Source organism: Leucopleurus acutus (genome assembly GCF_964270905.1).
Source record: "Leucopleurus acutus genome assembly, chromosome: 14".
NCBI classification, from domain to species: domain Eukaryota; kingdom Metazoa; phylum Chordata; class Mammalia; order Artiodactyla; family Delphinidae; genus Leucopleurus; species Leucopleurus acutus.
The window spans coordinates 7,565,189-7,578,141 of record NC_139156.1 but is presented as its reverse complement, the minus strand read 5'-3'; the positions used below and the strand labels follow the sequence as shown (position 1 = coordinate 7,578,141).

At 54.0% G+C, this 12,953-nt stretch overlaps 2 protein-coding genes across 3 annotated transcripts in view; both read right to left on the bottom strand.

Moving 5' to 3' along the window:
- The window catches only part of FAM53B (family with sequence similarity 53 member B), a gene marked incomplete at its 3' end in the record, with an annotated part of 74,118 nt that extends 68,393 nt beyond the window's left edge, over positions 1 to 5,725 (bottom strand). The window contains exon 1 of the mRNA XM_082853989.1: positions 5,619 to 5,725. Coding sequence (XP_082710115.1) covers positions 5,619 to 5,696 — 78 coding nt within the window. The 5' untranslated portion in view covers positions 5,697 to 5,725. The remainder of the gene's footprint in view (positions 1 to 5,618) is intronic.
- EEF1AKMT2 (EEF1A lysine methyltransferase 2) overlaps positions 5,725 to 12,953 on the bottom strand; it is a 73,102-nt gene continuing 65,873 nt past the window's right edge. For both annotated transcript variants that reach the window (XM_082853991.1, XM_082853992.1), the window contains one exon: positions 5,725 to 5,882. In XM_082853991.1, the coding sequence (XP_082710117.1) occupies positions 5,804 to 5,882 (79 nt within the window). In that variant the 3' untranslated portion in view covers positions 5,725 to 5,803. The remainder of the gene's footprint in view (positions 5,883 to 12,953) is intronic.

Below are 12,953 nucleotides of genomic sequence, written 5' to 3'. Positions count from 1 at the left end.
CCAAACCTCCGTCCATCCCAGCCTCACTCACGCAGCTCGGGACCGGCCCAGCTCGCTGCCGCCTCAGGGTTTTCGCTCTGTGGCTGGTTCCCGTGACGTGGCCTCCCTGGCGGCCTCCCCCCCATCCCGGCCGAAAGCTGGGGCTTTCTGGGGCTTCATTCACCAACTCCTCTCCCATACTTCTCTCAATCGCTCCAGGGAATTCTCTTCTGGTTTAAGTCAGTGGGAGACAGTCTCAGTTGCTTACAACTGAGGAACCCTGGCCAATTCCATGCCGGACTTCACGAGGCTAACGGTGAAGTGGGCCGTGGCTCAGTTACTTGAAGGAATACCATGCAACTGCTCAAAGTGATGTTTGCGCAGAGGCTTCTAGTGCCAGGAGGAAATATAATTTACAAGTTAAACCTGCTTAACTAAAAAGACGTAAGAAAACCTGCCAAACTATGTATAGTGCAGTGTAGTCCCCCCACCCTCCCACCCCACCTGAAATGCAGCTTTTTCCTCTTTCTTTTCCTTCATCCTCTTCATGACACTCAATTCACACTGGCCTGTGTGTGTAGACAAATTCCATCAAAATAATTATGGAGAAATGCTGACTGATAGGACAGCAGCAATTTTAGGGTCAAACATAAGGCCTGAAATAGTCATGAGCTAACTACTTCCCCCTAGGGCTTTCTGAGTCCCGTCCGTGAGCCGGGCTGGCCGTGGGCAGGCCAGAACATCACGTAGTCAACAGCTTCCCAGGGTGTTAGGCCCCAGGCACACTCTGACTGCTGGCCAGTTTCCCTGGGCCCAACGGCGAGGTTCCCACTGGGCACCAAGTTGTCCAGGGCTGCTCTATTCCCACTGGTTTGTGCCATTCTGCAGCCAGCCTCCCTGACCCTTTGAGCCCTCTGCACTCCCAGTGGGAAGGATGAGCCAATCACTACGTGGACGATGTGGTGAGGCCAACAGGCCTCAGGGGAAACTCTCACCATCTGAGGTTTCACAAGACACTCAGCATTCGCACACAAGTGCACGTCCAAGCCCTGGCTGGGGTCTGCAGGGCAACAGAACAATAAGCACGGCTCCCCGGGGTATTTCTCCTACTCCAGAGCCTCTGTTCCTGAGCCTCCCCCAGGGCAGAGCTTGGTGTCTGGGAGGGAGACTCCTTGGATCACCAGAGAACGTTTTGGAATCAGATCTTCCATAGGAAAGGCAAAAGCTGGAAATCAAACTGAGGCTCCAGGGGCCATCTGTCTGACTAAGTAACGCAAGAAATCCTGACTTAAATAAAGACACAGCTCAGGCCATTATTTAATGAGGAACTAGCTCAGACAGAAAACAGCCGAGCTCGTCTCTGGCCATCATCCTGCTTCTTCATAACCTTCTTCTGTAGACTGCTGCCTAAAGCAATCACATCACTTTTCCTTCTCCTGATGCGGCGCTACAGGGAACCACAGGGCCACGCAGAACAGGCCCACGCTCACGCACTTGAGGGGAACAAGTGGGGCACCCCAGCCTCTGGAAGGGAACAGGGTGAGACCTTGGCAGTAGGACGCAGGAGGCAGAGCCAGGTCCGAGGAGGAAGAGAAGCTGAGGAGGGAGAGGCGCCCTTAGGTGAAGGCCCTCGAAGGCGCCGATGGAGACAGGGCAGGCAGCCCGGCTCCCCAGGCTGCAGGGTTAGCCACGGCAGGGCGGGCCCTGGTGCCCCCGCTCGCCCGGGATGCGGGGGTGGGGGGAGGGGCCGGGAACTGCCTCGGGCTCTGTGCGCTTCTGGATTCCGGCCAGGGACCCTGGCCGGGGCCGTCGGGCCCAGTGCCGACTCCGGGTGCGCGGGAAGATGAAGACCCTGGGTGCCCAGGCAGCTGGGTGCCAGGCCGGACGTAGTCACTGAACTCTTCTGCCAGGCAAGTCACTTAGCCTCGGCATCCTAATCTGACAAGCGTGGAAGGAAGGACCTGCTCCCAAAACGGGTGTCTGTTGTGGCCGGAAATACCTTGAGGCTGAGCAAAGTGAGGCGGCCTGGAGCCTCGCTCCGGCCCCCGCCCCCCGCCCTCCCGGGAGCAGTGCACCCCAGCTCCCGCTGGTCTCCAGACTTGAGAGAGGCTGGGAGGCTCGCCGGGGAGAGGAGGCTGGGCCTGGCTGGGGAGGAGGGAGAACAGGCCCTTGGCCGGAGCGTGGGCGGGCGGGACAGAGCTGGGGGAACGCAGCCCCGAGGTCAGATGTCCGGGCGGCCTTCCAGCGGCAGCAGCTAATGTTAGCACACTCAGAGGAAGAGCTGCTCACAGGGGAAAGGAAGGCGGCGGCTCGTAGTGGGGGAAAGGGGAACCGAGTCACTGCACTCCCCCACCCCACCCCCGTCCCCCCGGGGGAAGGCATACTGAGTGCTTGCCAGTCCCCTTTCTGTCTGCCCACCTCTCTCGGGAGTAGGGGCAGTCACGTTGTCACCAGCATTTAGCTTTTAGGGAAAGGAGAACAAGAGAACCATGACGGGGACCTTCAGCAGGCAGGGAGGGGCGGCCAGGGCCCAGGGGGGCCCAAGCCTCTCCTCTCCCAAGTGTTTCCAAGCCCCCAGGGGACCTTCACCTGCAGTTTTAGGCTCTGTCCTCACTGCGGGGCCTCTCACTTCCCTAATTCCAAAGCGGCCTGTGGTGATTCATGATTTCTTTTTTAATCTGAACCCCCAACTTCTGTTACCGTCTTAGTCTGATTAGAAAACAAAAGAGAAAAGCTTTTCCATCTTTCCTGTTATTATCTTGATGGTATTTACATGAGGATGATGTTACCCGGTTAGGAAGCTGAAGCAAAACCCCCATCTTCCTCTCAAACTTGCTGGCTGTTCAGAGCAAATTCTAATCGGTTTATCTTACATTCTGTGGATGTCATCACTAGGCTGGTCTTATTTAGGGTCTTTCTTTGGTTGTTTACAGCCGTGTCTCTCCCCAAGGCCTAGCGGATTCCAGGACCACAGCCTCAGGAGCCGGGTAGGGGCGGGCGTGAGGGCCTTGGTGGGTGAACAGGGCCTGAACTTGAAGCCTGCGTCCTGGCACCCTGCTCGCCAGCTGTGTGACCTGGGCCCTCCGTCCCCTGGGCTCTCTGTTTCCTGCCTGTATAGCAGGTAGAGATGGACGAGTCCCCACCCCTCAACAGGTTGGGGGAGGCTCCAGGAGAGGCAGGGGTGACGGCAACTCCGCAGGCCCCACACAGACTACGCTCCCATCCTCCTGCTTGCCTTCATCGTGCTTCCACCTGCACCATGAGAGCAGAACCAGGCCAGATCTGTAACGGGCTGACAACCTGTGATGCACCCACCAACTGACACAGGAGAAGGCCGCTCTCCGAAGGTGGCTGCTGCCCATAGCTGGGCTGCCCATCCGGAAGTCCAGGGGAGGCAAGAAGAGAAGGAACACAGAAGGCGATGACTTTCCAAGAAGGGGAGGGGTGTGGGAAGAAAGGCCAGACCCCGACCTGTGAAGCCACCTAGCCCCCTTCAATGGCCATTTGCTTCCCTTGGCTTTCTCTCCTTTTTTTTTTCTGAGAAGATTAGTTTTCCTTCCCTGGCTGGGGCTGGGAGGCCGCACTCCTCCTGGCGAGGGCTCAGGCCCTGTCTCTTTGAAGACCGGCTCAGCTGACCACGGGCCCACGGGCCCTGGACCCAGCTCCACGGCCAAGCCCAGGCAGGCCCACCCCCAGATGGAACCAAGTTCAGCGGCGGCAACTGAGGCAAACAGCACAGCTGGAGCCAGATGGGGCCTCCCTTGGGCCCTCCAGGAGGCCCTCACCCTGAGAGCTGTTGCTTTTTGGTCAGAGCTACTCTACACGAGTGCTTTAATTTCAGCGGGAAAACACCCACCAACCACAGAAAACAGAGCAACTCATACCTGCACCCCCTCAGCCATGAACTTGAGCAGCAGAGAAGGGACTGAACGATGACGAGCTGAGAAGCTGGGCTACAGGGACCCGCATTCGCTCGCTCCAAAATATCCCCTGAACACCTGCCACGCACTAGGTCCCAGGGTCAGGCACTGGGTGTTCGGCAAGGAGCGAGAGTGACAAAGGTCCTTTGCCTTGTGAAGCTCACACTCTGGGGCAGGAGTCATTCAGTGAACGAGATCAAGATGTCAGAAAAGTGGTTAAGCAGCTTGGAAAGAAAAGGACAGGGAAACGGGGACAGGCAGTACATGGGGGTAAGGAGGTAGGGGAGGTAGTGGAATTAGATTTTAGGTCAAGTGGCCAAAGAAAAGGAGGGAGGGAGAGAGTCCTGCTAATGGGGAGCGTTCCAGGCCAGGGAAGAAGTGCACAAGTCCTGAGGCATGTAGAGCAGGGAGGCCGGCGTGGCTTGAACAGAGTCAGTGGCGGAGAGCAGCGGAGAGAGAGCACAGCGGTCACGGAGGCCAGAGTACACCGGACCTCATACATCCCAGCAGGAGTCTGGTGTTTGCTCAGCCTGAGACGGGAAGCCTGTGGAAGGCTCTGAGCAGAGGTGGGACGGTCTGACTTGCATTCCCTCTGGCTGCTGGGTAATGCAAACAGGCTACAGGAGCCAGAGCGGGGGCCAGTTCCCAAAAGAATCCAGATGAGAGAGTATGCAGGAAGGACCAGAGCAGCAGCAGTGGGGATGATGAGAGGGAATCTACTGACAGATATATATTCAACACAAGTTGGAAAGGAAGGAGTGATGGGCAGAGACCCGACTTGTCTTACGGAATTCCTTCAGCCCAAGGTGCTTCCGTGAAGGCCTGAGGAGTGGACACAGGTCTTGGTGGCTTTCACAAGCTCTTATGAGGACCTAAGACCCACCTGCCTGCTCTCGACCTGGGTGGTGGGGTAAGATTGGGGGAGAAAGCCCACTAGGTGCTAGCGTGGGGTCTCACGAGGGGCTGTGAAGGGCGCCAGGAGGGGCGCTGGGTGACATGACCCCGGACAGTGCCCCCATCCCTGACCACAGAAGCAGCAGAATCCCTGGGACGTACCCACGTGCAAAACCCCCCACAAGAGTGTTTATGCCCGAGCGGGACTGCTTTCAGCTCCCCCTGCAGGGGAGCAGCCCACCCACTTCTGAGGAATTAGGGCTATAGAAGGAGGGTGAGGAGGCCGTTTTGTTCGCGGCCTAAGAAGGACGGCTGTCTGCCTCTCTGGCCAGGCTCACCGGGCCACTTGGTCCGAGGACAACCCTTGCGGGGGGCGGCCGCCACCAGGCCCACCACCTTGGCCGCCAGGCCGCGCCTTCTTTCTCCACCGCCCCCAACTCTGGACATTGCTGAGGCGGCAGCTCTCGCTCGCACTGACCACCCCGCCTTCTGGAAACTACCTCCCTGACCGGGTGGAGACCAGAAGGAATATGGGGCTCAGCCCGGCAGGGGCGGCAGAAGCACGCTTGGCATTATTTACCAGGGTGCTGGCCTGCCCTCCCCGCTCGCCAGAGGACTCAGATCTGGGCTGGCTACTGCCTTCTTGTGAGGGCGAAGCCGGGCTCTGGGTGACTCTGCTCCACTGCCCCTCCTGCCACGGCTCCCAGGGCTCTGCTCGCGGGCCCTCTGGGCACATCTGCTAAGGCCTCTTCCTCAGTCCACAGCCCCACCTGGATATCGGGCCTCAAAAGGGTCACCAGAGAAGCCAGGCCACCAGGTCCTTACCAGCTCAGGGATGAAGGTCCTGCACGCTACGGGGTCAGCTCCCTGCTTGTCGAGGCTTTGACTTAGGATCATCACCATGGTAAGGACCTCAGGCACTGGGCGCCAGCCCAGGGTGGGCACGAGCCATCTTCGGGTGGGCAGACTTGGGCAGAGGCGACCTCCTGGGCACCCCCCGGATGACGATGTCAGCAGAAACAGCTCCCCATTGGCTGCTCACCCTCAGGGTGGGGCTCTTCCACGAAATGGCCAAGTGTGGTCAACTCCCTGGAAAGATAAAAGAAATGCAAAGGGATTCAGGACTGGGGCAGACCAGGGCCCCGAGAGAGCCGCGCCCTCCCCTGCACGCTGGGACCCTGCTGGGGAATAGAACCGCCTCTCCGCTGCAGGAGAGGTAACCTGGCGGGGGCCACGAAGGCCGGAATGGCCTTCCCGGAGTCCTCACCCACCTCCAGGCCAGCCTTAGGGTGTCCCTAAAGCCAACACCTGGTGGGCATAACAGTGACCCAGCTCAGCCTTGTGGCACCTTTAAGACAGATCTCGGGGTCTGGGCTGCTCACAGACTGCTGTCCCCGAAGTGCACTCAAGCCATGTGACCTCCTACACTGAGCTAGCCCTACAGACAGCCCAAGGTCGGCTGAGGTCAGACATGGGCCGACCCTGCAGCCACAAGGTGGCTCCTGTTCTCTGCCCAGGTCTGAAGGAAACCACTGGAAGAACTAGGAGGGTCCATTTAAAGGTACATACTTCCCATCCTTGGAAGCACCACGATTCCGAAATGACACATTTGCAACACGGGGTGCCTCCGTCCCCTTCCTCAGAATGAGCCAAACCAAGTCCTGGCCTGCACTCACCCCTCTGAGCTCCCAGCAGTGAGGGGACCCTCTCTCATCATCGCTCTACACAGCCCGGAGCATCTCCCCGACCCACCCTCATCTCTCACCAAGCAAAAGCCCAAAGAGTGCAGCCTTCAGTCCAGGTTGGGAAAATCGCTCCTTACAAATTGATTTCTCTGATCCTATTTCCATCCCACCCCTCCGTGGTTACACCTTCAGAGGAAGTCACAGAGGTCCGAGGAACCTGAAGATCATCAGGTTCCATCAAAAAGTAAAAAGTACCAATAACAACAGCTCCTAATCTGTAATTAAAATAAAACTGGTCAGTGCAGGAAAATGTTTTAGAATCTGCTGCTCTGTGTAAAAATTAATTGCACCCTGGTATTTACTTGCCGTCCAGATTGTAAATCATATTTTCCTGTTTACTTCGATTAGACTTTACAGTGGGTGTTATTGAAATTGCTCAATTACGGGCCAGCTGGCGAGCACAGGAAAATTACCTTCTACTGTTCTTCGAAAACAAGGTTCATCCAAAGTGCAAAAGCAGGGAAGGGAAGGAGGGAAATCAATACATTTTCAAAGGACTGACTGTTCAGGAGAGAGGGCCGGTGGAGTCTCCAGGCTCCCAGGTCACACTGGGAGACCTGATGCAGAGTTCCAAAGCCACATCAATCTAGAAGTGAAACGTTCTGACCAAGTATGATCTGCCCCAGCAAAGAATTTCAGATCACTCCTCCGAGTCTGGCCAGAAAGCCGAGCCAGGGATGCCAGCCAGCCTCCTGGACGCTTGGCGTGGGAGCAGGGCGGGCCACGTGAGCAGGGGAGTGCCCGGAGTGGTGCTGTGGACTCTCCCTTCAAGAGACGGAGACGACGCCTGATGGAGGCCGTCTTCTCTCTAGGTGCAACCTCGATTCAGTTCTGGAGCCGCCAGCCATCACCCCAGGCCCAGGGGTGACCCACCCTCCCCATTCCCTTCTTCCCTAACAAGGCAGGAGGGTTCGCTGGTTACAAGCTCAGGTCCTGAGCCAAGCACACCTGAGCTGGAATCCCAGCTGTTGAAATGTATCGTCTGAGTGACCTTTGCCAAGTTACTTAGTCTCTGAGCCTTGGTTTGCCTTTCCATACAATAGGGACAACAGTGCCTGCCTCAGAAGATGACTCTGTATCATAAGAAAAGAGAGCTTGGCTTGCTCGGTGAGAAGCCCTAGCTCATTTGAAGAACTCAATATACAAGTAGCTACTGCCACTAGTTTCATGGGGGAGCCTGTGACTCCCGATCTTTTCTCAGCAATGGACACCCAAGCATCTGTCCTCTCAAATTTTTTTAAAAGGGAAATTCCATCAAAACTTTTCAAAGCTAAATTCCATCAAGAGGAGACTAGCTGGGCTTCCTGGGTGGCAGAGTGGTTACAAATCCTCCTGCCAATGCAGGGGACAAGGGTTTGAGCCCTGGTCCAGGAAGATCCCACGTGCCACGGAGCAACAAAACCCGTGTGCTACAACTGAGCCTGCACTCTAGAGCCCACGAGCCACAACTACTGAAGCTTACGCGCCTAGAGTCTGTGCTCTGCAACAAGAAGCCACCGCAATGAGAAGCCCGCACACCACAACGAAGAGTAGCCCCCGCTCGCAACAACTAGAGAAAGCCCGCGTGCAGCAACGAAGACCCAACGTAGCCAAAAATAAAAATAAATAAATAAATATTTTAAAAAAGGGGGGGGGAACTGGCTGTATTATGGCCCATGCCTCTGGTGAAACAGTAGGCGGCCAGTAAGAACGATGCTGTAGAAGTCTTATCGCCACGGAAACACGTTAGCCCATCCGATGCAGCCGCTGTGTACCAAGCACGAAGCTGGATGGAGGAAGCGGTGCAGGTGTCCCAGCTCTCGCGGCTCTGCTCCCACTGGAGCCCCTACAAAAGGCCAGGTCGCACAGAGGCAGCATGACTGGTGAATACCAGAGCACCATATGCTCCTGGAAACTGGGCAGTCAGTAAACACGGCAGGCACTGGAAGGAGGAGGAAGGTCCTGCACGAGCCCTGTCTTCAGGAGTTGTGGAAAGACAGTACTGTGAACACAGGTACCACAGCTACGGAAGGCAGATGGAGGAGGGGGTCCCTGGGGCTGAGTCATGAACAGACCCCTTTGCACAAGGACCAATGACATGCAGCACTGCCTGGAAGAGCCCAGGAGTGGGGACAACCCAGACGGCCATCAGCAGGTGACTGGTAACAGAAATCACAGTGTAGCTATGTAAACAAATACCATGTCAGCTCTACTGCAGTGTTAATGAGGCAGTTTTAATGGTTCAGATACGAAGCGCTCTCTAAGATAACACTGTAAATGGAAACAGCAAGAAGAGGAGTACAGCATGGTCCCATAACCATGCGGCCCTGGAGTGGGAGAAGGCACTTTGAGTGTATAGCCTTACACACGGACACGTGCTATTTGAGGATTTCATCCAGTGCATATAACGCCTTTCTGATCAAAAAGAAAACAGGCAAGATTTCAACATGAAGGGAAGAGGCACCTGGGAAGGGGGAAGCGTGAGCGTAGGATGGCAGCCTGGCCTGTACAGGCGGGGGCAGGCAGGGGGCAGTGAGCACAACTACTGGCAAGCACACAGGGCACGTGGAGAGGGGGCAGCAGCAGGACAAGGGGCTGGAAAGACAGAGTCACTCCAGACCAAAGGCTCCGAGTGCCAGACTTTATCATGCGGCCATAGGATGCTCCCAAAGGAGCTGGAGTTGGCTGGGTTGATCTGCTGAAAGAGAATGATTTTTTTTGAACCCTTTGCAGCACCCAGGTCGGTGTCTTGACTACAGCAAGAGCTCCACACGTTTCTGGAATCCGGCTAAATCGTAGCAACATCTGAAATGATCCGGGCACATTCTCAGACCCTGTGAGGCAAATCCAGACCATCAGAGCCTGGCACAATCTGGAATTCCCTGGGATTCCTTTGATCCATGGCATGGGCCTGGCCAAGCTCACTGGGGAATGCCAGTGCCCGTCCAGAGACTCGGAGCCCAGTCTGAGGACGGGGCCAGTTACTTCTCAGGGAGAAGCCAGGAACTCGGCCTTTGAGGGACGACTGGGTGCACAGCTCTGCCCAAGGTAAAAAGGAGGTGCCCCAGTGCCCACAGGGGCAAGGGAAAGGCCTCCTGAGATCACCTCTGGGGCACAGATCCTGCTCTGGCCTGGTGGGTCTTCTCTTAACCCATGTTAAGAACAGCTTCTATCTACTGAGCACCTACTGTGTACCAGGCACTTTATATATCAATACACAACAGATGTAAGTAGTAACAGTGTACAGACAGATGAATCAACTCACCTAGGGTATCAGGGGTGAGCTCCCGGGCTGTGCTTCCCACTGGTGTCCACCTGCAGCAAAGCCCCCACCCCTACCTGCCTCTCCATACCAGATGCATCCTTCAAAGCCCTATCGAGCAACTACCACGCAACCCAGCAAGTGCACTCCTTGGCACTTATCCTGGAGAAATGCAAGCTTGTGTTCACACAAAACCCTGCACATGATTGTTCGCAACAGCTTTATGCACAACAGCCAAAACCAGAAAACCACCCAGATGTCCTTCAACGGGCGACTAGCTAAACAAATGGTGGAACAGCATCCCATGGAACCCTCCTCAGCACTAAAAAGGGACGAACTATTGAGATCTACCTGGACGAATCTCCAGGGAATCATGCTGAGTGAAAAATCCCAGTCCCCGAAGGCTAATTACTGCATGACTCCATTTACATAACATTCTTGAAATGACAAAATTACAGAAATGAAGACTAGATTAGTAGTTGCTGGGCATTTGAACGGGCGCTTGGGATGGGGGTGAGGGAGCCGGGGGTGGTTATGAAAAGACACCGGCAGGGATCCTTGGGATGGAAATGCTCTGTATCTCGACTGTATCGCATGGGTGTCAATTTCCTGCTTGTGACTTGTACTATAGTTTTGCAACATGTTACTGCTGGGGAAAACTGAGTAAATGGTACACAGGATTTCTATGATTTCTTACAACTACCCGTGGATTTACAATGATCTCAAAAGTTAAAAATGTTTTTTCTTCCAGTTTTTTTGAGATATGATGGACATACAGCCTTGTGTAAGTTTCAGGTGTGCAACATTATGATCTGACTTACATACATCATGAAACAATGATCTCAATAAGTTTCGTGAACATCCATCATCTCATAGAGCTACAAAGTGAAACAGAAAATAATTTTTTTCTTACATCAAAATTTTAAATTTAAAAAGCCCACTCCGTCTATGCATTTGCCAAAACTCACAGAAGTAAACACCAAAGAGTGAACTGTACTGCATATACACATAAAATTCTTTTTAAAGAAGGCCACGTGGCAGCCACTGCCTGTAGGGGATCCGATGCAGCGTGAGGCAAGGAGGCGTGCTAAGGGACTGGGCAGCCTCCCCCTCACCTCCCAAGCCCCTTAACTTCAGTTTCCTCATCTTTAAAATGAAAGTGAGAACACCTTTGCTCTGGGGGCTGCTGGAAGAGTCAGGTAAGAAAATGTGTATAAAAGAGCGCAGCACAGAGAAGGCCCCCGACACCGGTGCCCACTCCCCAGGGTACACATGGATGGTCAGCGGGCACCAAGCGACACTGCCCGCGGTTAGTGAGAGGCCTCAACCCAGCCCCGTGGCACCCTGGCCCCAGAGCCCCCTCCGCCCCCTCCCAGCTGCACTCCCAGCCCCCGCCTCCCTGAGGACCAACTATGGGCTGGGCTCCTCTCAATTTCATCTCTCGAATTCCTGTGAACAGGCATTGCTATTAACAGTATTCCCATTTTCCAGATGAGAAGACCAAGGCTCCAGGAAAATGAATCAAGCATTTGCCCAAGATCCTACAGCTAGCAGGGGTGAGGGTGAGATCTGAATCCAGGTCTGTCTCCTCAGGACACCGCAGGGACAGGGGGCAACTTTACTTTCTCACACGGGTCCTTCCTAACATGAAACTTTCTTGCTTTTGTTCTGCAGTCTTCAATGGGCCTTTGGGCATCTGCAACCCTCGAACCCAGCTGTCTGATATCACTGTGGTTGAGACTCTCGGCTTCTGGCAAATGGGAACCCTGCCCGGTGCGCGCTGAACGCCTTTATATATGCAAAAAAGTTTTGCAAACTCTAAGAGTCTATATAACTCTTCAGAAGATTACAGGAGTCTACCAAACGTTTCTGTCATGCATTTTGAAGAGCCACCCTTTAAAGAAAAGAAACTGACCACGCTGGAACTCGCCCAATTAAACGCTTCCTTCTTTTAATATCCTTATCCTGTGTTTACTACTTGTACAAGTTGGTTTTATAGCAGAAGAATATCTCACCACCCCAACACAGGACTCAGAGCAAAACCTAAACATAACCTTGGCCGCTGACAGTGATTTTCCTGATGGCCCAAGCAAGTCATTCCTTTCAGAGCTTCCACTTCCCCCTCCCATTAAGCAAAGGAAATGGGAGAAAAACAGCAATTCTACAAGGTCTTTGGGAAGGCTGCATGCACTTTTAAACTTTCGTAACTTCAGCTGTTGGTGTGACAAAAGCAATCTGTGGGCAGGATCTAGAAGCAAATTTATGAACATGTGGGGAAGGGCATCTTTCAGAGGGTCATGCTGCCTTCTGCCAGATCCTGTGACAAACCCATGGAAGGGTGGAGCAGGCAGAAGAATCCTCTGGTCGCAGTCAAGGCTCACATCTGCCAAGAGCAGGGAAGTAAATCTGTCCGGGGATGCCTTCTGCTTGCTGCTAAGGCATCTGAGTTTAAAGGATACAAGTTAAAAGCTGCCTAGGAACTTTATCAACAGCCCGTACTTTCTCAGACCGAGTTGACATTGGAAAGAGAGTCTGGAGTTTCAATAAGAGAACATGCCCGGAGAATGTGTTTCCCAGACGGCAGTGGAACATTTAAACTAATTCCCTCGGCCCAGGTTCCCAAGTCTTCAGGTCCTCCTGAAAAATAACTGATCAAAGACAGCTATGCCTTCACCGCCTGCAATACACCGACAGAAAAAGAGAGACAGATGAAACCTCTTAAGTCAATACTTTAACACCAAGGACATGTTTGATACCAAACATTACTGATTTAAGGAAACTCCACAATAGAGGCAATAGCCAGAAAAAAAAATACGTTTTTGTTCACCATTTTCCTAGTACCTTCCTGGTCTGTATCTGTGGAAATAACAGGTGACACGGAGTCTACCTTTTAACAGTGCATGAATAAAATAAGAACAGCCACTGCAGCAGTGCCAGGCCCCAGGCTTACTGTATCCTCAGAGGAGCCCTACGAGTGGGCACTACTGTTATTCCGTTTTACAGAGGGACAAGCTGAGGTCCAGGCCCAAGGTCACCCAGTTGTAAAGGGTGAAACAGGACTCAAGCCACATCTGCTGAATTCCAAAGTCTTTGAACCACCAAGACTTCTACTCCAGGATCCGTAAACTGTGTCCTAATTATCCCGTAAGTATTTGATTTCTCAAACTGACCAAA